The sequence below is a fragment of the Platalea leucorodia genome (genome assembly GCF_965183815.1).
Source record: "Platalea leucorodia genome assembly, chromosome: 17".
Taxonomy (NCBI): Eukaryota; Metazoa; Chordata; class Aves; order Pelecaniformes; family Threskiornithidae; genus Platalea; species Platalea leucorodia.
Genome location: NC_138839.1, coordinates 2,380,603 through 2,405,483, shown reverse-complemented (window position 1 = coordinate 2,405,483; position 24,881 = coordinate 2,380,603). Strand labels below are relative to the sequence as shown.

Here is a 24,881-nt window from a genome sequence, read left to right as displayed (position 1 = left end):
GTGCCAGAGATTTGGGCCTTTTCCTTTTCTTCTGCGTTGTTCCCTTCCACAGACCAAGCTTTCTTCCTCCTCCTGCTTTTTACTTTCCTCCCCCGCGCCTTCCTTTCGGTGGATATGGACAGAAGGGTGATTACTGCAGAGAAGCAGCAGCCGCCAGAACATATTTGAGCCCCTGGTGCTCGGAGCGTGGCACAGACTTTTTGTATTTCTGTGGGTGGCGTGTGTGTGTGCGAGTGAGTGAGTGAGTGTGTGTGAGTGTGTGCGGTGGAGGTGTGGGAGGCGGGATTGGTTTGCCTGGGGGATTGGCTGAGGGGGTGAGTGCTCGGATGAAGACCTCTTTTTGCCGTGACTCTGTGCTCCATCGGGGCAGCTTGGAGACTTGGAGGTTTTGAAATTGTAACGAACCAAGAGAAAAGAAAGAAGAGAGAGACACGCATACAAAAGGATTTATTTCCTATTCGTTAGTGGATTGTTAAACCCGAGTGGGAAGGAGAAAGAAACGAGGGTGGGTTGTTGTATTTTGTTCGTAATTTTTTTCTTTAAAAAAATCCCTTAAGTGGATTTGTATCAGGGTGGAAGATAACTGGGGATTTTTGTTGTTTGTTTTGGGAATAGAAACTAAAAAATGGAGACTGTAAGTAGAAGCAGCTTCCAGCCTCATCCAGGACTGCAGAAGACCTTGGAACAGTTTCATCTGAGCTCTATGAGCTCCCTGGGTGGCCCTGCTGCTTTCTCAGCACGATGGGCACAGGAGATGTACAAGAAAGACAATGGCAAAGACCCAGCAGAACCTGTACTGCATCTGCCCCCTATCCAGCCTCCTCCGGTAATGCCCGGTCCCTTTTTCATGCCCTCGGACAGATCCACAGAGAGGTGCGAGACCATCCTGGAAGGGGAAACCATCTCCTGCTTCGTGGTGGGTGGAGAAAAGCGGCTGTGCTTGCCCCAGATCCTGAACTCGGTGCTCAGGGACTTCTCCCTGCAGCAGATTAATTCGGTGTGTGATGAGCTACATATTTACTGCTCCAGATGCACTGCTGACCAGCTGGAAATCCTCAAAGTCATGGGCATCCTGCCCTTCTCCGCTCCTTCCTGCGGGCTCATCACTAAAACTGATGCCGAGAGGCTTTGTAACGCCTTGCTTTATGGTGGCACCTATCCTCCCCACTGCAAGAAGGAATTCTCTAGCACGATTGAGCTGGAGCTTACAGAGAAGAGCTTCAAGGTGTATCATGAGTGCTTTGGGAAGTGTAAGGGACTCTTGGTGCCAGAGCTTTACAGTAACCCCAGCGCAGCCTGCATCCAGTGCTTGGACTGCAGGCTTATGTACCCACCTCACAAATTTGTGGTCCACTCTCACAAATCTCTGGAAAACAGGACTTGCCACTGGGGCTTTGACTCTGCAAACTGGAGATCCTATATCCTCCTCAGCCAGGATTACACTGGGAAAGAGGAGAAGGCTAGACTGGGCCAGCTCTTAGATGAAATGAAAGAAAAATTTGACTATAACAACAAATACAAGAGGAAAGCCCCCAGGGTAAGTGATGCCTTTAATTTTAAAGGGGGTGGGGGGAGAAAGAGAAAAAGAATTTTCTATAATTTCGGTAACAACCATTGATACACCCAATTTGTTACCAGCTGCTTTTCCTTTGAGTGATTTAGCAATCTAATCGTGTTCTTAATTCTCACCACGTGTGTGTTAATGTAGACGAGCAGTGTTTGAGATGGCACCTTTTTTTCTCCAGTTGTGTTCCGAACACGGTAGTTGGAGTTTGTTTAAATTGTTTAAGTGTGTTTGCGTATCTTACTGTACATGGAACCTGGTCTTTGAAACCCATCACACTACCCCAGACTTTAGTAGGAAGTATGTGATTTCGGGTCTTAAGAGCTTCAGTTAGGGGTCAAGACAAGGAAGAAGCCAGAAAAAAACCCCAGTTACTCATGGCTCCAGATGCGAATGCATACAATTTATTGCTCAGCTGCATGCCACCAGGGATGGAGGTGGGGGCTAAATTGTCTAAAGGCTTGTATTGGAATAAAATGCGGCTGCTAAGAAAAAATCCTGACCGTAATGCAGGTTACTGGTGTTCAGATTAAGTGCGCGGAGCGTGAATGGAGAAGTCCCTGCTTTTAGAGTATCCCTGTGGAGTCTGAATCTCCCCACCAGCAGGCTTTTGTATATTGGATTATGTATAGGTTCAGTAAGTGAATCTGTGTAGGGCCAGCTGCAGCAGCATCTTAAGGTATGCCGTACTGAGCCAGAGAGCTAAAGGACATTTTTTTAGGTGTCTTTTGTTTTTCTTTCAGTCTGAGCTGCCTTTAAATCCCAGAATCCCTGGTGCGTGGCTGGGAGGCTGCCTTGGCATCTGGCACCGGTCCTGATCAATGGGCAGCAGTGCCACAAGGCCTTGAGAACTTGCTTGCAGGCACGGGGATGTCTGCCTGGCTGGCGGTGCTGCAGTTGGCTGTGGGATGAGCAGTTCGCATCCTGCTCCTTCCCCCCTAATATAAGGTTAAAGCAAACTCTCGCCTACTGAGTTTTACGCTGCAGGTCTTTTGGTTGGATTCTGCCTTATCTGTCGGAGATTTCCGAACTTTTCTTTGGTTTTATAAGTCTGGAGTGGAAGGGCAACGACACAAGCCTCAAAAAGAGAAGCAACGTTTAAAGCCCAGCGAGAACGTTCAGTAAAATTCTTCATTAACTTACCAAATACCTGTTTAAAGGGGCAGACACAGACTTAAATAGAGCTTTTATTTATAAAAAATGCAACAAAAATACCCAAACAAACCCCAGGGTTTTAAAAATATCCTGCGCAAACAATGCAGTAATTCCCACAGCTAGCCTAAGAGGCCTAGTTAACCCATTTGATTGGCCTCCGCGTTTTTTTGATTAAGGAGTAGAGTCTCACTCGTTCAAGTTCCAGTTTCTCTCCTGGTCTTGTGTTTAGCCCCCGTTTCAATCCTTGTCCTCACCCCTCCTTTTCCTCCTGCTCGAGTGTCAGAACCGCTGTGACAAAGCTAGGCTGTAATGAGGCACATTATCTCCGTGGTTGGAGGTGGATGTGTTTTTAATGGCTTGTCTATTCTCCGTCAGTCATGTGCTAAGATGGAACGGTGGGTTAGATGTGTATGAATGTCTGTGAGAGGAGAATACGGCTCTGAAAGTGGAGGCATTTTTCATGTTGGGAAATGAATTTTCTAGGGCATGCTTGGTTTGGGAAGCAAAATTAAGAAATGCCCACATTCTTGCTCCAGAAAGGTACTGTGTCCCTAGCTTGGTGATTTCCAGGGTTTAATTAAAATGGAGGTGTGCTTTCCTTTTCTTACAAGGGTTTTATGGCATTCTATTCAATTGTAGGATTTATCCAACACCCAGGTGAGGTTGCAAGTGGAGAACAAGAAAAGACCACTAAATCTTGGCTTTGCCTGACTTTTTTGGTGACCCTTTGATAGGTCCTAGTTCAGAGCATGGCAAGGGCTCTTCCCCCACCCTCGAAAATCTGCATGCAGCCCTTCTTGGAGAGTGAATTCAAGATACCTAATAGTGGACGCCAAAAATTATGTAAGGAAATCGTGGCCATCTATTTCTCAGAAAATTTTGCCAAAATTCCATTATCATAAAACGTTAGGTCTCCTGATAGGTTCATTTGGGAGGCGGCAAGGAGTCTGATGGGGAAGAAGAGAGTGGTAAGTGTGTGCTCAGACGATGGGGTAGAGAAAAAAGAACACTTTATCATGCATCCTATGCAGAACTGGGCTTAAGTTTCCAGGCTTTTGAGCTGTCTTCAGGGCTCTCCTATCAATGTGGTGCGGTCTTGAGGAGACCCTGACAGTGCTGGCAGAGTTTTGTATGCTTATCCTTCCTTTTTCTGAAGTCTTTTTCCATTGGGCTTAGCCAACGGATATCATATGCTAAGGTCATTTGTGTTGTAGCAATGTGCGCAGGTAATTATGGAGAGATTTAATCAGGCTCTAAGGTTGGTAGACCGTGGCCAGGGGCAAGTAACATTGGCGTAAAGTTTAGCTGCTTAGTAAGGAAATGAAAGGATGGTCCCATGTCTGCATTTTTGTGTGTTTGTGTTAATTACTGTCAGTCTGTGTGGGTTTTGTGTGTCTGTTGGGCTCAGTGTCTGTCTGTGGATGAAAGGGTGAAGCATATGTGTCTTTGTGGTGGTCTTCCTTTTTGATGTAGATCTCTACATTGCTTTGTTCTATTTTATACAGAGGTGTTTGTGTGTGTTGTGAGCCGTAATCTGCTGTGTCAGATATTCGGTCTTCTGCTTTCAAGAGTGGGCTTTTTATCAGTTTCCCGATTTATTTATTTATGTATGTGTGTGTACACATTGCTTTGTGTGTTGTGTTTTGCCTGGGGCCCTGTTAGTATGTCGGTAGCATGAGATGCATATGACCATTTTTATGGCTGTTTAAGAAGCAGGGAGTTTTTTGACCTTTTTGTGTGTCTTCATAAGGTTTATGTGATGAGGTATGTAGATTTCTGCCAGCACAGCTCTGCCTTTTAAGGGTCTGACTTCAAATGGAGGAGCTGGGTTGGCACAAGCCCCCGTTGCAGATTCAGCATACTGGCAAAACTGCCTTTTTTTCCTGTGACTTTTTTTCTCCCTTTTTTCCCTTTATGTGGTTTTAAAGCAGTGCTACAAGGCATAGCTTTACCTAGATACTTCATTCCCTACATACATTTCTGTATGCATCAAGTATCATTGTGCATATCTATCCGTCTGTATCGAGGTGGATACGTACATGCAGATGTATTGTGTCTTAGTCAGCCTGGTTGGTTGAACAAGATGCGTGTTGCCTGGTCTGGCCACTTGCAGAAGCAGCTTTCGTCTAGACCTGTATGAAGTCAGCAAAGGGTCCCAACCAAAAACTGGAGGGAGTTATGACAGTTGGAGCCCCCCCTAGAGCAGGAACCATAGAGGACTCGCCCGCTTTCCTTACCTTCTTCTAAAATTTTGATTTTTCCTATCCCCCCCCATTCATCCTTGGATGAGTGATTGACCTCCTGTAAGCTTCTTCACTTTCCTGCCACTTCCCGAAGCTCTTTCTTTTCTTGAGCCGTATGATAACTTCTCCGTTTTCCTTTGTTTGTATCCTTCACCGGGTTTTCCACCTTCTCGAATGCTCATGCAGGGTTTTTTTCTGCTTTGTTTTCTCTCTGGTCTTTCAGAGTCTCCATGCACCAACACGGCTTTTACTTGAGTGGGCGTCCTGTTTCCTTACCTGTCTCTCACTTCATCCACCATTACTGGCATGGAGCGCAACCATTACATTCTGGGGTATTTCTAGAAATTTAAAATGTGAATATCCTGACAGGGTTGCAAAACAGGGTCCTAGAAATCCATCATCAGTGCCAAAGCCTTTTTCTTGAGCTCAGCAGCTGGTGCATGTTGAGTGTTCACTTGCTGGTACAGATATGGCCTTGGTATGTGTCTCACTCTCTCTTTCCACTTCAGTGTGACAGACAGCTCTCTGCTTTCTTAACATCAGTATGCCTCCACTATGATTGAATTAGTTCAAAAAGCAGGCCTGAAGGCTTTGTTGGTTGCTATTTCCAGTAAAGGAGGGTGGGTTCGACTCTCTCTTCTGAACCCTTTTTTTCTTTTTTAAATATCGAACTGAGCAATGTTTGACAGTGCTTTCATATTTCCTACCTGTGTGACAGACATCTGTACTTTTAGCAAAACTGTGTGTAATCGGACACTGAGAGAATACGAGAGCTTTCCTTGCACACGTGTGAACACACCCACACACGCTAGCACTGCGGTGTTCCCACGGTTCAAGTCCCAGCAGCACTTCTATGAAGTAGCTGGAAGCTAGAAGCAGCATTCTGGGTACTGACACACAAATGAGCACATAGGGCCTCCCACTTCATTTCACAATGCCTACCAACCCAGCGCTGCCACAACATGCAGCTTTCTCAGCTGGAGTAAGGTTTAACCAGGTCAAGTGTGCAGCCAAATCAAAGAACAAAAATTGCTGAAAGTGAAATAGTGCAGTACTGACTGAGTTGTAGGGTAGCTGTGGGCTTTTAGGTGCTGCACTGTGCTGTGCTTTATGGCCACCTGAAATGCTGCAGTAGTAGAGCTAGAATGTGTATCTTTTTCTGTATCCTAAAGTCCTGTCTTCTGGCAGTAATCTTATTTATTTGTTAATAGTATATATCCTATGGTAGATAGAGCAGAGAGATTCTGATGTTAGTCACAGGCAGTGATGTTCAGACCGCTGGATGGATTTATTCTTTTTGGTACAAACTGACTTGATAAATACTCTTGGAAAATTTTGCCTAAGAACTGAGGATTCAGTTGTTTTTCCGTGGAGCAACGTCATCATTTGTTCTCTTACCTGATGTTCAAGAATTATATCAGAGATTCTCCTGTAAAAATTTTGAAGTCCCTAAAACAAAAACGTTGAAGTCTTGAGACGGTAGTTAAGTTCAGAATCCTTTTACAGCTTAAAAGTTGAACTTCAAAAATGATACCACGCTTAAACAAAATCCTGTGTACCTGAGGAGATGTCAATGTTTAAGCAGACATCAGCATTTTTTTCCTAAGCGTGCAAACAGTTTTACAGATGTTGTAGATTGAGAACAGAGAAGCAGGTACGTGCATGTGTGTTAGACAAAGAATATACTGCAAATAATGATCTAATGATGTTGAGTCAACTGTGTCTCTCTGTTGCCCCAGAATAGTTCCTAAGTTCCTGAGTTCAGTCCTCTTGAATTAGGGAGGGAATTACGTGCAATCTCTTCTTTTGAAAATCACTGCCTAAAATATTTAAACATCTGCCTCTCCCTTCATTGTCTGGGCTGTCTCACTTGACTCTCCATTTCTGTGGTTTCGGGCTTGGGCGTATGTTCTGCCCAAACAGTAGCACGCTTTGAAGATGCATGTAAACAGAGTTTATTTTTTGGATGTGTTAGGAGCCTAACACCTGGTCTCTCTGCCAGGATATGAACATTGTTATCGCTAGCTTGAGCTGACTGACCAACGAGGGTGTGTTTTCACTTGCTGAGAGGCGCGTTTAGATCAGTGTTGTAAAAGCATCTGGAGGCGTCTCTCTGAGGCTGCTCAGAGCATGTCTAGACAACGCAGCGGGTAAAATTCTGGCAGCCGCTTGTACCTTTTCTACACCTTCCTTGATTATCAACGTTGCTAGAACAGGGGGAACTTTGGGGCTACATCTAGGTGATTGAGCCCAAGCAAGATTTGGGTATCTAAAGAGATGGATTCTCCATTCTTATTGAAAACTTGTATTATTTTTGTCTGTTGGCAAAGTTATTTTGCCAGAGTTAAGGGGGTTGAATGGTACTGAATACAGTAAGGAGTGGGCTGGCTCTCTATTACTGGTGATAACTGATGATTGGAACTCACATTGCTGGCTTGGCTGGCCAAACTGCTTTGCCATTGCACAAAGAATTGTGTCTCAACGTGCGCAGTACTTAGACCCAGAAAATTTTTTAATTCTCACATGTTTTTGTTTGTTTGGTTGGTTTTTTTAAAGCAAACTTTGAACTTGACACTGTAACTCTTATTTAGCGGGAACTGTCATGGAACGGTTATGCTAAATCCAACGGGGGTTCTTGGAAAGAAATTAGAGCTTAGACAAAAGTAACTTAGACTGAATTGTAGAGAATCTATCGATAGAATACTGTCAATTACTAGGCTAACCTATTTTAGCTGAGTGGCCATAGACCGCTTAATTCAAATTGATCTTCACATGCAGGAAGCATTACTTTAAAATGTAGTAATATAGTGTGTTTTTGCTTTAAATTTGTCAATTATAGTATGTGTGTTAATGATACATTTTATTGGATAATATCTAATTTGTTTGCATATGTTTTCTGAATCTGGGTAATATACATTAATAAATCTGCAGCATTTTTTTAATGCTATTCCACTCAGTCTCTAATACGGTCAGTATGTGTTCTTGGAAAATAATTAGAGAAGCAAGTTTGCTCTGAAAAGATGTGCTCTGGTCCCTTACCTTCCTCATTTACACCTTGTGTAGTCTTGTATGTCTTTTACATTTTGTTGCCAATGTAGAGATTCAGACTCAGATTATCACTAAAATCACCTGTTCCCATATCTTCTGGAACATACAAGGTTAATTTGAAGGTTTGGGGCTTTGGAGCTAGTTCTGCAGTTCTCTCTCAAGCAATCAGCCAGCATGGTAATTGGAACCAGTTCACCCACAAACCACAGAAGACTCGTCTATGTATCAGACTGCTTCCTGCGTGTTGACGGGCAGGACTGGCAGTCATAGAACAGAGGGACAGATTCTGAACCAGAATATACTGGTGTTGAGGCAAAGTAGCTTCGCTCAGTTTGTGGCCTTACCTGGCATTTACAGGACTGTGCTAAAGCTGAGAGCAGATCTGTAGTTCTGCTACTGTAGTATTTTAATTTTGCTCAGTAACGAGGCTTTGATTTCATAGATGTTTGACGGTGGTCTGATCCTGACGGATGTTACTGAATGGGGCAGTAGTTTCTGCAACTGGGAGCTGGCTTCAGACTTAAAGCTGCTCACTACATGCAAGATTGTGTTTTAACATTGCGGTAGATGCCTAACAGGGTGGGATTCTTTTCTTCCTGTATTCAGGATTTGTCAATTTTTTTTTATTTTTTATTTTTTTACTGATGAGGAAATATGTCTAAAGCTGGGATAAGGGCCAGCCTTTTTTTCTGATGCAAATTCAAGGACCATAAATTTGGCCTCAGTTGTATCAGGTGCAGTTCTTTGAGTGTGCCTATTTTGTCGGTATCGGGCAAGCCTGCCGGCTGATGGAGATCGGCCCCTCTGCACTCCGCTAATTATTTTGCTTTGACTTTTGGTTGGATGAGGTAACAAAAACACTGATACAAATTCAAGCTCTGATCCTGTCAGTGTTTCATGGACAGGGCTCTTCTGGAAGCCGATGGGGATTCCCATGTGTGGAGCTCTTACCATTAGCTCCATCTATGGCTTGGTTGCTATCACATAGAATTGGGCTTCTCCAAGCAGTGGATGCATATTAAAACAACCTGATAAGCTGCATAGTCATATGTTTTGTTAAATGAGACAGGTCCTGCCACCCTTACTCATGTTAAGTAGTCTTTACTTGTTTTAACAGTCTTTTTATTTAAAAAGTCAGGGAAAACATACATGAAGATAGAGATTCTGTGTATGTGTAAAAATTGCAGCATCATTCCGTATACTGGAGATGAACAGGAAAGGAGCTAATCAATAACTTGGTTTCTGGCTTTGTTGTTTATTGATTTATGTACAGTTACCTTTGCACATGCTTTGTAGAAAATGTGACTTTTATGTTTGGTTTTCTATTTGTTTTTTTTTTTTCTTAAATTGAAGCTGTATCTGTTTTGGTATGAGAATCAGTTGCACTGGAAGCAGAAGAATTGCTTCAGCTTTAAGGATTAAAAGACGGCAGCAACATTAACAGTATAAGATACAGCCTAGTGCTTGTCTTTTCCTACGGACGATGTCAGTGATATATTCAGGAGACATGTACCTCTGTGCTTTGTTCTTCATCCTCTGTTCAGTCAATGGTATCATTTTATAGAATAAGGTCATTGACTTGGATTGCTTCTTGGTTTCTCGATCCTTTTCACCAGCCAGTTTGTGTAATGTCTGTCTGAAACATTGAGTAAGGGCATTGAAATAGCAGACAGGATATCAAGTGTTAGGAAGTCTGGGTTAAGTATAACAGACAGTTCTGGCTGCTGAAAGGGGAGCAGCCCCTTGAGCTTGGTTACAGATCAGTCTCTGTGGAAACAGCAGCCTCTGGTCTTTGCATCCCTGTTACAGCTTTTCCCCTCTCTCCCTCCACACCCATATAATTAATTGTGTGGGGGTGTACCTCTTTTCTAGAGATGTGTCTTCCTTGTTTCTTAGTGGCACAGAATTGTGTGTAATAATGTCTCTTTCTAAGGATTACATAAGTTGAAGATGATTTCTCCACTGGGAGAATTATGCAAGTTTAAACTGAAATGTATTTAGAAAGCTTTTATGTATGTGTTTTCTGACTTGCAATGCAGAGGGTGATTTATTTGCATCCTTAATTGGACAACATCTGTTAGGGTTGTCCCTGGAAGAAAATCCATCTCATATCTTCTCACTGTCACATTCTGCATTTTTATCAAGTCCCCTACCCGCTCCACATCCTACATTACCTGTGTTACCGGCTCTGATTCTTCGTGCCCAAGTAGAATCAGCCAGGCACTCAAGTTGGACACTCTTCTGGGGAGGGGTCTGCACAATTTTTAATGCATATCTGCGTTAGTGTTATGTGCCGGTGGTACTGTTAAAATCAGCAGTAATACCACAGTCTTTAGATTTTCTCCTTGTATAAGAAGTTGTTGCCTTCATTACCATTAAACAGAAGATAATGATGGTGAGGTTTTGCAACTCTCTCACTGAAGAAAGAGAGTCTAAAATATTTCTGTAATGCTGCTCTTAATAATCTTTGACCATTTAGTAAAAACTGCTGCTCCTTTTCAGCAAAATTAAGCTGTTTTGTGTCACTTAACACAGGAGAAGAAAATTACTGCAGTCAAGTGCGTTTATTGAACTTGAAGAGGCCAAAGTCTTGCTTAAATGTGAACTTCTGCATGAGGCTATTTGTGTGACTGTATCCCGCAGTCCGAAATCTGGCAGGTGACCTACGCACACAGCCCTTATCAATTCCAGGGGGGAGCTGCACAGGTCTGAAGAGCTGTCCATGCAGTTCAGATGGCAGGAATGGGATCACGAGAGTCATTTTCTTTCTAATATTATGTAATACTGGAGTGCTGTGTATCTTGGAGTGCATACGTAATGCTTGTAGGTGCTGTTTTCAGGATCTAGCTAACAAAATTAATTCTGCTGAGTATTAAAAAATACAGGTTGCACGGGGATCCAGCTGCTTACTAAACCAGAGATTGTAGTAGTGCCAAGTAGAAGCAGTGAATTACTTTAAATAATTAAAAAACCCTCTGTAAGTATTAAATTTCTCTAGATCCTATATTTTTTGACAAGTATCTTTAAAAAAAAAAAACAAAAAAACAACAACCAAAAATCCTCAAGATTGTTCAGGTTTACGTATTTACAGCAGTAAAATAAGTTTTATAGCTTATATACAGAGCAGTGGGCTAGAAGGGCAGAAAATAGACAATATTGAGGCTACAGTGTGATCTGATTTCAGATTTACACTTTTATTATTAAGAATTTCTATGAAATTATATGTTAAGCATGCTTTTCTAAAGTACCATCATTCCACGGTTGAAAAACTTATCTGAGTTGAAAGATAATGGAGTGTCATTCAAGAAAAAAAAAAAAAAAAAAGAATTCACCATTCTTAACTCCGCACTAGCAGTTTCAGTTTATTCAGTGGGTGTGAATTATCTCACCCATGCTGGTATGATTTAGAAATATTCCTTTGAAATAAGTGTATTTAGAGTGGTGTAGAGCTGCTGTGAGAAGTAAATCAGATTCAAAAGAGTACAGACTGCAGCATTGGGTCCATTATTGATATTTCTTTGTTCCCATTCATTCAGTAATAAGAGTCATGCCATACAATGAGTCCTTGCACTAATATATCCAAAGATGCAGTTTTCTTTGGCTTTTTGCCTTTTTCTTTTTTTTGCCACAACTGTGTAGGTTTTTGCAGAACTGGTGAAGCCACATAATCTTTGGACCATATTCAGTAGTAGATATGAGTGGTGAAGTGGTGTAAAGTGCTCTATTATACCATTCAGTGGATATGCAGAACTACTGTTCAAAGGCCTTGGCCCTCACACCGTAGCAGATTAGGAGTTCCTTTTTTAAAAACCTAATTTCTAGAAACATATTTATGTGAAAATCTTTTTTATAATGGATTCATCGATCCTTCTTTACCCCTGTTGATTCTAGAGCAAAGATTGTGTGTGTAGTATTACTAAATTCTGAAGGAAAAATTGAAATTATATTTTTATTATTAGATAATTTTATATTTTAAATTGTGTGAGTACGAAGGAAAAAGAAGAAGAATTAGTGATTTGGAAGGAAAAAGGGGTAGAAGGAGTTGGCAGTGCTGTAACTACTATTTGCTTCTATTTACCATATGACTTGCATCATTATTTATAGCATTGTTTAACTTATCCGTGTGTCTTTTAAGTAATTTGGTCTTTTTGCAGTTTTTTTTAACAATTACTCTAGCCACGATGAGGCTTGAATGAATATAATCTGCACACCTGTTTAATATTAAAGATCAGGCATTCAGTGCTTTGTGGCTTTAGCTTGAAATTCAAGTTGCTTTGAGTCATCCCTTTCGTCTTTTGTTTGGGTGGAAAAAAGGAGTGGCAGTAAACGGCCTGCAGCTAAGAAATGAAAGAGTTGAATTAGGTTTTAGAAATGTTAGTCTTGGCATTTGGGGCATTTGCATTTGTACAGATCGTCACGCTTCGCTTTATTTTGAGTTTAGCAGTTCAGTGCTCGGGATGAAAAATGTTACATATCTTTTTCCCAGTTACACATGCGTATGACACTGGAAGAGTAGGAAGGAGCTGGAGTATGAGCTGTGGTTTCACAGTTCGACCAGGTTACTAGTAATAGCGGCCTATGGGTTATTGCCCCACCTGTAGTTTCCACGCTGTGGTGCACAACCAACTCAGGTTTTTTTTCTGACAGCAGCTTCTAATTCTATGAACCAGAGGACAGTCCAGTCTTTAACAACCAAAATGAGTCAATGAGACAGAAATTGCTAAGAAAGAATGGCAGTGTTCTCTTTGTTTCACTTGATTTTGGTTCATCAGTTCGAGTATAGCTATAGGAGAAGCTATACTAACACAAACGGAGGGGACAGCGTGAGGAAGTTAACAGCGGCAATATCTTCCCCTGGTGTCATTGCTGAGTATTGTGTCAACAGCCAGCACAACCACCATAGCTTGTTACGTTTGTGTATTTATAGATGCGTAGATGAGGTTTAACTTTTATCATTAGAGACGAGATAATATTTTAAATGGCACTGTGGTCTAGCCCTTGAGGGTAAAGACCCTCAAAATCAGTTTATTTTGCCTGGTATGCAGTAAGAATAATCCAGTTGACATCCGTGTAGTTGTGCTGTCCTGCAGACCATGCCAGGAACTGATTCAAGTCAATGGAAGAAATAGGAGCTGCTTTGAAAAAGACCCTGAAGTATTGTCATCGTTGGGCCTAAAGCCTTGCTTTGATTCAGGGAGGGTCGTAGAGGCAACGTTCTGCTCTGTAGTTTGACTCCAGTGAAGTCAATGGACTTGGTCCAAGTTTATCAAAATGTATCTTGGAGTGGAAATCGCTTGTCATAGCTTCTGAATGCAGGCAGTTTTCCCCCACAGGTTATAATTTGAGGGTCAAATTCTGCTGCGTTTTTAGAAGTGAAAATTAGAGTAATTAATGGGATTTCAGCGGAGGTTATCTTTTCAGAAGTCTATTTCTACATTTAAATTCTACTCTTACAAATTTGCATGCAAATTTATAATTCAGGTTTCTAAAGATCTATCAAATTTATATTTTATTAATTAGACCCCCCTCCCTCTTGAACTTTTTTACTCCCTCAGTCAAAATCATAATCCCCTTTGACATCAGAATTAATTGCTGTAGACAGTTTGGATGTCACAAAGTGAGCATTAGGTCTCAGGGAAGAGAAATACGGAGACACGTGGATCCTGTTTCAAACAAATTTCTTAACTAAGAAAAGGTTGCTTGATTTTTTGTTTTCATTTTAAAAATAGAAACAAATTTTGCTTTAGATTATAATTGCAAAGTAACAATTGAGTTCCCCAAATTGACCCCACTAAATCTACCCCAGTAATCATGTAAGAGATTCTCCAAACTGGCTTTCTGTAATTTCTGTTCTGGCAGGGGAGAACTGCAGTTCTGTGGGTTATATTGCTGTAGGGCCAAAACTGAACTGCTACCCTGGAAAGACTTTTTAAATGACTGGCATGGCCCATCCATGTCCTAAAGTAGTAGTTTGCAGAAGTAAGTTCATAATTGCCAGCTCAGTTGCTCCTCTTCCTGCTGTTTTGGACACACTGGTAGCTCTTTTTTTTGGGGTGGTGGGAGTGGTGGGTGGTGGTGTTTTTGTTTTTTGGTTTGTTTGTGTTTTGTTGTGTTGTTTTTTTTTTTTCTTCTTTCCAAGCTCCTTCTGTAGGCTTCGTGCCCGAGTGCATCTTGGGATTTCCCTTTTGCTGAATGAGCTGCTTGTTTGAGAGGGAGGAAGTAAGGTCCCTTCTGGATTAGGAGGGAATGGGGGTGGAGGGTGGGGAAATGTCCTGTTTCATATGCAAAGCACACTGAACTGAAAAAAAAAAAAAAAAAAAAAAAACCACATGAAAACCTTTTAACAAAACCATCCATGTCACAGACTGGCAGAGCAGCTGCTGGCTTTGTTAGGGAGAATATTAATGTTTCAAAGACTTACAGAACCTTTTAAAAATTAGATAAAGGATTTTTTTAAGATACAAGCTGAGGTAAAAAAAAAAAATCTCCTTATCAATATCTGTGAATGGAATGTGCTATCAACTAATGTGATATCAACTTGCACAACAGAGTCATGAGCTCGGTGAGATACGTTGTTACGATCTACTCTCTTCTTTCTGAGATTTGAATATAAAAATGGCCCTGATTCTTCAGTTGCTCGCATCAGTATTAGCTGCATGTAATTTGATTGCAGTTGTTTCTTCTGCTTGGCCTAGTAAGTGATCTAGCAAAATAAAAAAGTAGCTTTTTCTGATCTTAACGTAATGCGGCTTCAGCTGGGAGCAGTAAAATCTGTGCAACAAATGAGGAGTACAGTATTGAAAATTTTTCTTTTTTTTTCCTTCTTTTGTTCATCAAGAATCAGATGGGAAGGTTTCCGTAACACTCAAAAAGTATGGAGGGCAGCTATACTTACTCAGTTGTCTGCAGTCCTCTTTCCCCTTCCTGGTCAGGTCAGCAGGAGATCAATTAAAAAAAAAGTTTAAGGTAAAAAAAGAACCAACAAAACCCTTGCTTGTATTTGTCTTATTAAAGATATCATAATAATGATTAGTGTTAAATCCTGTTTAATGTGTAGTGCAGATGCAGCCCCCCCAGCGCTTACCATTTTATTACTCAGTCTTATTTGTCAAAGCAAATACTAATGCAGAGCATTACACTGGCTTAAGGCTGCAGTGTTTCTGTTGTACTTGATGGTAGTGTGGAAGCGGTGTCAGCATTATCTGTGTTCTTGGCGCGAACAATATGAGGCTGACCCTGTGGTTATTCCTGTTGCTGTTTGTGGGATTGTACGTATTATAAGACGCGATTGTTTCAATTTCTGGAATAAACGGGGGCTGCTATTAGATTAAAAAGTTCGTTCTTCGGTTATTGGTATAAAAAGCCTCACTGGAAGAAGCAGACTATTAAAAGGAACAACTCATAGAACTGGCTGGTTTTGTTTTGGTTTTTTTTTTAGGATATTTAAACTTGATGGTGATCCCACATAATCCTGTTTTAGTAATGGTGCAACTCTAGGCATCAGAAGTGTTCTGATGGTTTTTATCAGTGGCTGTATATAAAATCCTTTTGCCTAGAGATAAATAAGCTAAATATCTTTTGTGTTGTTTGTATTTACTAATTTAGAAAATCAGAAATGATAGAAGTTGATAATGTAATAATTATAGCAACACTTTTCAACTGTGAAGGTATCTGTGTCACACAAGTACAACATTCAGAGATAGAAGGAAGTGTGCTCCTGCAGGCCTAACAGATTTCTGGGTTGTATGCTGAACTCATTTTCTGGCACAACATTTTCAGATGCTACAGAATCTCATCTTTTAAAAAGGGAATATGTTAGCATCATTTCTGCAGTGGTAACCTTCCAAATGTGAGCAGGTATTAACTTTTGTTCTAATGTCTGCCCATGTCTGTTAACCAGCTGGAAACAGTGAGTCCGTTTTATGCTGTGGGGAGGTTGTGTTCTTGACTCTGAATCCTTATCCACTTAAATAAAATAATCCTAATCTGACATCCTTGGAGCAGGACTTTTGACAGACTAGTTTCATCCTGCACACTTTGGGTCACTTACGAACAATATAGCTGGCAGATAATTGCATGTTTTGCTTGACTGTAGTTGATCTTAGAGTCAAAGAGGTTTTTTTTTCCTGCTACAGGTCTGAAAGTTTTCTCAAACCTTTCTTTAAATTCACACTAAGTTTAGTGGCAGAGAGGGGCAGACATTGATACTTTTTCTCCTACAGTTCTTGAAATGGAGGTATTTTGGGGTTTTTTTAAGCAGAAATGGATTCTCTCGGACATAAACCCATTGAAGAGAGTAAGTGAGAGCTGTATGTATGAGCAGACAGTAGTGATCACAGGTTAAAGTAGGGGGGTAGTTAGCATGGATGTAAAACATTTGCTGTCGTTCTGAATGTTACTGTTGGAATAGTAACTGATTGGAATCAGTTATGTTCTAAGGTTCTTAACAAAAAAAATGTTGAAAATCTCAGTTGAAAATTTCTATTTCATTCAGAAACTGTCACTGCTTTTTCGTATTACCTTTAGTTTATTTTACTTAGCTGCCTTCCGCACAAGGAAGCGCTTGTGTAATGCCCAAGCCATTCCCATTCCTCACTGAATGATATGCAAATCTAGTCAATTAAGCAGGGGGGATTTAATTAGCAGTTTAAGTTCATGTGTGAAGTGTCTTGCCTTAATTACTTAACAGTTTTGTTGCAAATTTGCTAAGGTTTTTTTTTCCCACAGAACTATCAAAACTGTGATTTTTTTTTTTTTTTTTTTTTTTGGTAACATTTTCAAATACTGAGTATTGCCCAGTGCGTTTGACCTTTGTACTGCTTCTGTGTATGTGTGTCCTTCTATTTATAAAGCTCTTTTCAAAGCTGTGGGGACAAAGCAAAACTGTGTTTATTGTCTCAGAGTAGAACAATACATTAAAAAAAGAAAAAAGTTAAGGATTTTTGTACTTAAAATTTGGAGTGAAGGGCCATTTATTTGTTGTTCTTTGTAGCTAGATGTATCTGTGTAAGGGCCTAATATGGTTGTCATGCATTATATTAAATGGTTGCTTTTGTTTCCCATTCTGTCTGGACAAGTTGCTTTTCTCCACCACTGCAGAATGTCAGTATGTTGCTGTGTCAGTGGGGTTACAGTGATGCAAGTAACTCAATATTAATACAAACAAGAATACTTCCCTGCTGGTGTAAAATGTGGTGCTTTTTTTGTTTCACATCTTCTCATTTGGAATATCTGAGCATGTGAGATTGGCACCATTTAATTCTGTGATACTGAGAAGGCCACCCCTGCCATTCTGATTTATGGATCAGGATGGTGCTGTCTTGTGGCCTTGTGTTTGGTTTCTTAAAACATTAAGGGTGGGAAAACGTGCTATGGAACGATGTGGTATCACCCATTACTGTATCACCACTCATATGACTTACATATACATCAAGACTGTAAGACAGATTATCGATTGCTGTAGCTTCATATTTTATTACTTCTCAGTTTTATATTGACGGTCACTTTGTATTCTTGAACTGATAACCAAAGCAAGAGGACTATTCCTGAGAAAATGCATTGTTCAAAAAGCCCGGTATGTTGGTTTTTTTTTTTTTTAGGTTGGGAAATCACAAGAAAAATACTTGTGAGTTCAAACGGATCCCTCCATAGTCTGGCCCAGGACCATCTGATTTAAAACATCTAGACTCCAGCTTGGTGTTAGTTCTTCTCTTCCTGCCTTTCTCTCTTTAATTCCCCCCTCTCCCTGCCCCCAATGTGAGAATCTCTGGGAATGGTAGAATTAAAGCAAAAACCTAGGAGACAGAGGAAACAAGATTAATTTCTATAAATTCCTCCCTTAATAACCCCAAATCACATTTGAATGTATCCCAGGACAGATAGGAGTATGTGACCTTCCCTTCCTCTGGCTCAGCACAGCAGATGGTCTAGCTACTAACATTCCTGGCACATGGCAATTTTTAGTATAACTGGGTGCAGTTCTGCTGTTTTGATACCCATTTTCATCAACAAATAGTATTTATCCCTATGATAGCAGATATATCAAAACCAGATACAAGCTGCAAAGCGAAGTTTATCATCTGTTGTCGTTCAGGCATACTGGCTCTAGAGAAGAACCTGGCTAACGTTCAGGCACTTAGCCTGTAGGTATTTCTCTCTTCCTCGCTCCCCACCTCCTCTCCTGAAGTTGCCAAATACCGGGATGCCACTATAAATGCACGTGAACAAAGAGGAGTGATAACTCATGAAAGGCCTGTAGGATGTTTAGCCATGAAGCACTGTGCTATATTGCAGCATTTGGCTTGGAAGGTGCTGTTTTGGTACAAAGAGCTTTCCCGACCTCCCAGCTGCCTTATTTCAAATGTTGCACTTTACATAAAATTTCAGAGAAACAGCTGCCTGCTCTGTCTTTAAAAGTATCTCTAGGCAGTAGTCAGGTGATAAGTGAAGGGGTTTAAGGGTTTGGATAGTCTGCTTACATTGTATGCTGACATTATATATGCAAATCTGCCGTTATTAAGCAGAAATGAAGCTTGCTCCTTGGAGCAACTGTAGTATGCGGTCAGTGATCCCATGATTCATTAAAGGACCCCATTCTCCTTATGCTCAACCGCTGCTCATTTCTGCACTTTGAAGACGACACAATAGGAATAGTCGGGAAGTCAGGGAAGAAGAGCGTTGGGTGGCAGGGTGCTGAGCAGGAGTTGCCTAAAGGAACACTCGGGAGTACATCTGGTGCTATAGGGCTTCACCAGTAGTTTCTTAGGATGATAGGTAGCACGGCTTTTATGGTAGAACGGGTTTTATTGCAGCCTGACTCCATTGCTGTAGGACTGAGCCATTGTGAACTCTGGTACGTTGAGGAGCTTTTCTCTGATGGACTGAAAGTGTCCATCTGTTTGTGTCTCATAGCAATGTGCTGGTTGTGACTCCTTTTACTGCTTGGTGGCTCCAGTTTCGGATTGGTGCATGTGTGCGTGTACGTGCATGGAGGAAAGGCTGGGGAGGAACAAGAATGTTTTCACCTACAGTCCACTGCAGCACAGATTTACAGGTATTATCCAGCGATTGTTTTAAAGGATCTGTTCTTTAGGATCTGATACAATGTTCTGATTTTCCATCAGTACAGTTAGAAATTTTGCTCATTTGTCTTCCACAGTGCACAAACTCCCTTTAACTTCACTGTATAGTTGATGGTGTAGTAGTGACATCCCCAGTTTAAAGCTTTTAGACTTGAAAATGGGGTTTCTACCAACCAGGAGTTTGAGACACACAGATAAGAAAGTACTGCATTAGTTCTAATGACTAGTTCTCGCATCTGTGCATCTCGTAGAGTATAGGGTTTAAATAATTTAACACACGGATTACAGCCTGCAGTAGCAGTGTTAGAATCACTTTAGTCAGCAGACATCCAGTCTGGTCAAAAGGCTAGGATGCTCGTGTTTCCTCCAGGTCCTTTGATTAAAGGATCCTGTTTGAAGATTTACTGTAGCACCTTATGATGGGAAATATACCCTATTAACAGTTCTTTTTACGAAAACAGAAGAAACATTTCTAAGCCAGAACTCCTCATTTCATATAACTGCTTTTTGTAAATTGCTTTTGTGAAACAAAGCTATGTTAGAAAGAAAGAAAAAAAAAAAACACTTCTTAGACTGAGGATTTCAGTCCTTGCTGTATCTCCACCACCTCCACCCCAAATATTAGTGGAAATATCAAAGAACGCTGTAATACGAAGTACTTCTCGCTTCCCACAGAGTTGCAGTATATTTTGTATAATCCTGTTGAGGTCTTACTTCCTAATCGTGATGTAAGGGGATCAGGAAAGCAAAAGTTAACAAAACACGTGGAGTCAACTGACCTGTTTGGTTTCCAAATAGAAGTGTAAATGCTGTGATTCAGAATTTTCATTTTACTTTTAAATATCATACTACTTCTAAAAATGTAATAATAAAAAACATCCACCTTTTAATTGGATATGTTCGTTCCTTCATTTTTTTCTGTGCTTTTCCAAGCTCGGTTCTGGAGGCACTTTCTTCAGATTTATTATTATTATTATTAATCTTGTTAAGATCCTGCATTGGTGCCAGGGTATTTTTTAATAGAATTTCTTTCCAGTTCAGCCAGGGCAACCCTTTTGTTGAACCTTCTTTTGGATAGTGTTCCCATGTGCTGCGAAGGCGCTGACACATGACCTCGTTACACATAGAAAATCCTAAATGTCCTGCCCCTTGCCAAACCTATCACAAAACTACCCATCACCCCCTTTTCAGGATCCCAGATGGTAAATAGCAGCAGGAGGTGAAAGGGGAGCTTTGTCTCCATTCTGAGTCCTGTTTTAAGTATTCTGTGTCTGTCTGTATCCCTCTGCTTTTCCCATAAATTAGCAAGCCAGCTTTTCTGACAAGGGAAGACAAAATGTCCATAAGCTGCAGTAACATCACCTACTCAAGATAATGTTTTTGAACAGTCTTCAGTTTCATTTTATCTGATTGTGATCTCTCTTCATTTGGGTAGAACTTCTGTCTGGCCTGCTCACTACAGTATTTAGGGAAATTCAGTTTTTACCGAGTACCAGGCTGCAATTTATAATTTCTGTGGCACCTTCAAAAAAGAAAGTATCCTCACATTGAAGTTTACCTACACCCTGGGTGGTTGAGCTCTGATTATTAAAAAAAAAGAAAAAGAAAAAAAAAAAAAAGAAAAAAAAAGGGAGGCAAAAAGAAAAACAAAAAACCAAAAAACAATCCCCCCCAAAACCCCAAAAAAACAATGCAACCAAAACCCCAACCCCCAAACAAAAAAAAAACAACAGCTACAAAAATGTGCTTGTCTTGTTCTGCTGTTTTTGTAAAGCCGAAGTTGCAAGAGGAGCAGCAGTCTCTGCTGGTTGGGGTGCTCTGGGAGCAGCTGGCCTCCTGAGTGTATAAAGGGATTTATCGGGCAGGCAGTTGAACGGAGCAGGGGTACGGTCAGTGGATGCAGCAACACAGGCGGAGTTGCCGTGCAAATCCGTGACCATTTTTAGAAGCCGTGCTTGGCTCCTAGGATTCACCAGGCAGGATATTGTCTCTGCACACTCTTCCCATGGAGTTCCCCTAAGTGGCAACGATTTCCTCTCCCTTTGGGCAGGAAAGATGATGTGGGCTTTTGTGCAGAGGGGAGTTCTGCAGGATGAACGGTGCTAGCCTTGCTTCTGGAATAGTCTTGGCAGTATCTCTTTGTATTGAGGCGGTAGCTAGGTATTTGTGATTGGTTTTGGGTGGTTGGTGTGAAGAATATGTAAAATTTATACATTGATCATCTCTCAAAACGAGGTATCAAATCCAAGCGTACATACAAGAATAGGAAACTTGGTCATTTTTTTGCCATGCTATTTACAGTTTTCGTATTGTGTGGATCTCACGGCTTCTGCTAAGAAACACTGATTTATGCTAGCTGAGTATATGTCCTTATTTGTTGGGGACAGGTTCTTTGGTTTTCCTTAATTAAGATACTGCATTCTCCTTGGCTCCTTATAATTCCAAACCCACCCTGCATTCATCCTGAACCTGAAATCTGGCAGCTTTGTGAGTGTGAGATTAGTCTTTCCTCTGACCTGGGCTGCAGCTGAAGTAATGACTTTCCAGTTTCAGCGGGTTGGAAATCGGAGACTGGTGAACTGAAATACTGAAGACTTAATGAATTCCCTGGATTCCCTGGTGGTTTTTTGGTACATCTTTATTTTAAACTGTTGAATATTAATGAGGAAAGGGGAGTGGGAGTGCAGGGCCTGTTTACTGTCTCGTACTTGAAAGGGGTATTCTTTTTTGTTTGTTTGTTTCATTTTATGTTGCAAATATTGTTGTAGAAATGCTGTGTGGTTGCCAAGTTCCCACCTAGCCTTTGGATGCCAAGTGATTGTCAGCTGGGAAGCTGCTGAGAGGGATTTAAAGCAATATTGCCTCTTTTGCAAATGTCGTGGCTCTCAAACCTAGAGTGAATGCACCTTTGACCATTTTTTAATGAGCCTTCATTTTTAAGTGATGAGAAGGATTATGAAGAAGAGAGAGGAGAGCTCGTGTGTCTTTTGCCCTGTTTCCTGGGTGAGAATACTCTGCTTTCCACATTGTAAGTTAATTAGCAAAGGATTTTTCCTCCTTGGGGATCTCCTGTGTTTCTCCTGACCTGTAATTCTATGTATAGTCATCAAGTAAAATAGATCTGATGGGCTCAGTTCTGACACGCTGTGTTTTGACAGCACATTTTGTTCATAGTGAGTCAATACTTCTGAAGCTGTAGTTGCTTGGTCACTTTAATTTGACATATACCTAGTTGCTGCCAAAACTCCTTTTGGCTTCTGCCCTAACACCAGCCTACTGTTCCTGTCACCTTCTTTGACTGTCACTAGTGCTTTTATGGCTGCACAATGTCCAGCAACTCACCAGGGAATCAATCTGCCTGAAAATTAGTCATTATATAGGGGAGAGTCACAAAAATTAACTGAACAAATGTGCTGTTGAGTGTACAGAAAAAGCAGGTCAGGGTTGGTTTGTTCACTGGTGTCATGCGTTATTATTTGAAATTGCCAGAGGTATGAAAGTTTCCATTAGAAGTATGGTTTGCATGTTTGTGCTTTATTCTTTCTCCTAAAAACAAACAATATAAGAAACAGAGTAGCAACGGTGGGAGTGTGAATTAGATCGAATCAAATAGTACTTCTTCAGCCCTAGCTTCTGTAATTTGTTAAAGTTTTGTGTAGTAGATGTGACTGCTAAAGATTAGGTCAGTATCTTTTCTTTAACACCTTATTAGGCTGTTGCTCTAAACCATGAGCTTCTGGGAATGCATTTTTCATTTTTTTAGAGAGGCTTTTGATGGATGAAGCTGTAAAATGAATAGAAATAGTGTCTCCCTCTTCCTTTTTCCTCCTACTCAACGCTCACACACAGTCAGCCCTGGGGTCTTTTCTTTCTGTGTGGTTGGCAGAACAGAGAAAAAGGGAGAGAGAGGAGGAGACTGACTGGGCCCCTAGTGCTGTCATGAGAAGAATAGCAGTGCTGTTACCGCTAAATCTAAAGGGACAAGCTTGTATATGTACGCTGCAGCAGCCAGCGGGCTGAATTAGTGGCATTTAGGCACTGCTAAGAGGCTAATTGAGTCACTGGTACTTGCTGATTAAACCAGCAAATCCAATAACGTATGGATGTGCATGTTTGTGTTTGGTTCTGTGTTCTCTGAAAAATAAGCATGCTGGGTTTCCTTTTAACCCTTTCCATTTTGGTCAAGTTACTCAGTAGCTTAAGGAATATCGAAGTGTCTAAATAAATGTTTTGGGGAGATCTGTCTTTATTCCATTCTTTTCCTTCTGCTCTGTGCAGTGGGATTGGATGAGAGGGCATTAAAACAGTTCCATTGCTGACTGCTGAACTCTACCAGTTTTAAAAATGCTGTCTTAAGTGAGCCTTTGGTTTAATACGGGATAATCCGAATTGTGAGGTGACAGAAGGTAAAGAACTGAAGCCATCCATGATGGATGATACATCCATGCCACGTAGGTATGACACATGAAGCGTGTGTTGGAATTTTGGTTGGCATCCAACTCGAACCACTCCACCTTCCTCAGAATTGTGTTAGTAACGCACAGGTGGTGGTTGCACCACTGCTTCTGAATATCTAATCTCGTAAATGCATAAACAACTCAACTGTCATATATAATGATAAGGATTATAATGTAGGTAAAGAAAATTCTAGCTTTAAGTGGGTTGTAAGGGGAGTACATAGAGAATCTGTAAAGCTGACCTAAACTTTAATACACCCTTGCAATATATTTTCTAATCCATTGGCACTCCTGAAATCTGCCCACAGGCAGACCCTGCTTTGCTTTTACTCACAGTGGTTGTTGTAATGATTGTGGCTTGATTGACTTCAGTAGAATTATTCCTAATTTGCAGCACTCTAACTGGAGAGCAGAATTAGATTCTTGTGTTTTTCTTTGAAGTATGCAGTGCTCTCAGGGAGGCTGTTGTGCTGAGGGCATATTGCTTTCAGTGATTCTTTTTAATTTTGTTTTTAACGTTTAAGAAGAATAAGATGCCTCTCAATCTAAACCAGAAGGACATGTATGAAAAAATAGTAAGACTCATAGAGGCGAATGGTGGGTTCAGAACCTTGTGAGTCATTGCAGAGAGATTGACAGTTTGGGAACATGAATGCGGAGGAGTGAGGATGGGATGCTCAGGGGCTGATGAGATAAGGGAGTCTATAGAATGTCAGCAGAGGGGTCAGCAGCAGCGTGCATCTCATTCCAGAGTTAAACTCAGGCATTGGGAAATGGCATTCCTTGATGGCAAACACAATCTGACAGTTCTCAGCTAGCTACAGTATTCACCTCCTCCTCCTCCCCCCCCCAACTGCATATCAGTGGATGCTTTGGAGATCATGTCTGTTCTTGCCTTCAAAGCAGCAGCAGGAAAATATTTAAAGCCACAAGCACACCTTGGAGGCTTTGCAGGGTAAGTCAGGTTAGCACAAAATTTACGTACTTTAAAAATTGCATCCCTGTTCAGGTATTCAGGCAGCTCTGTTCTCGGGGCAGTCAATCTGTTTTATCTCCTATTCAGAGATTACGAAGCTTTACTCTATATGTAGCACTTCACTTTTGTCTTTCTTCCTCTTCTTTCTTTCTTCTTCTTCCTGTGTATGTGAAGGAATTTCCTTCTGTTTGTGGGCAGGCCTAGACTGGATCAGCTCCTGGAATTAACTGCATAGGAGTTCGTTCATTCCTTCTTGAAGGAATGACTTGGTGTTTGCTAGGTACAACTTGCTCATGGGTGGTGGGGAAGGAACTGTCCTCCCCTTGTTATTGCCAAAGGTGCAGGGAGGTAATACTG

General features: G+C 41.1%; 1 protein-coding gene across 2 annotated transcripts in view; it reads left to right on the top strand.

Moving 5' to 3' along the window:
• Nucleotides 1-257: 257 nt before the first annotated feature.
• The window catches only part of SKI (SKI proto-oncogene), a 116,358-nt gene continuing 91,734 nt past the window's right edge, over nucleotides 258-24,881 (top strand). Inside the window, exons 1-2 of one of the 2 annotated variants that reach the window (XM_082328823.1) lie at nucleotides 258-505; nucleotides 616-1,537. In XM_082328823.1, the coding sequence (XP_082184949.1) occupies nucleotides 626-1,537 (912 nt within the window). In that variant the 5' untranslated portion in view covers nucleotides 258-505; nucleotides 616-625. Of the gene's footprint in view, nucleotides 1,538-24,881 lie in introns of both variants that reach the window. The other variant, XM_082328824.1, reaches the window with a different exon arrangement.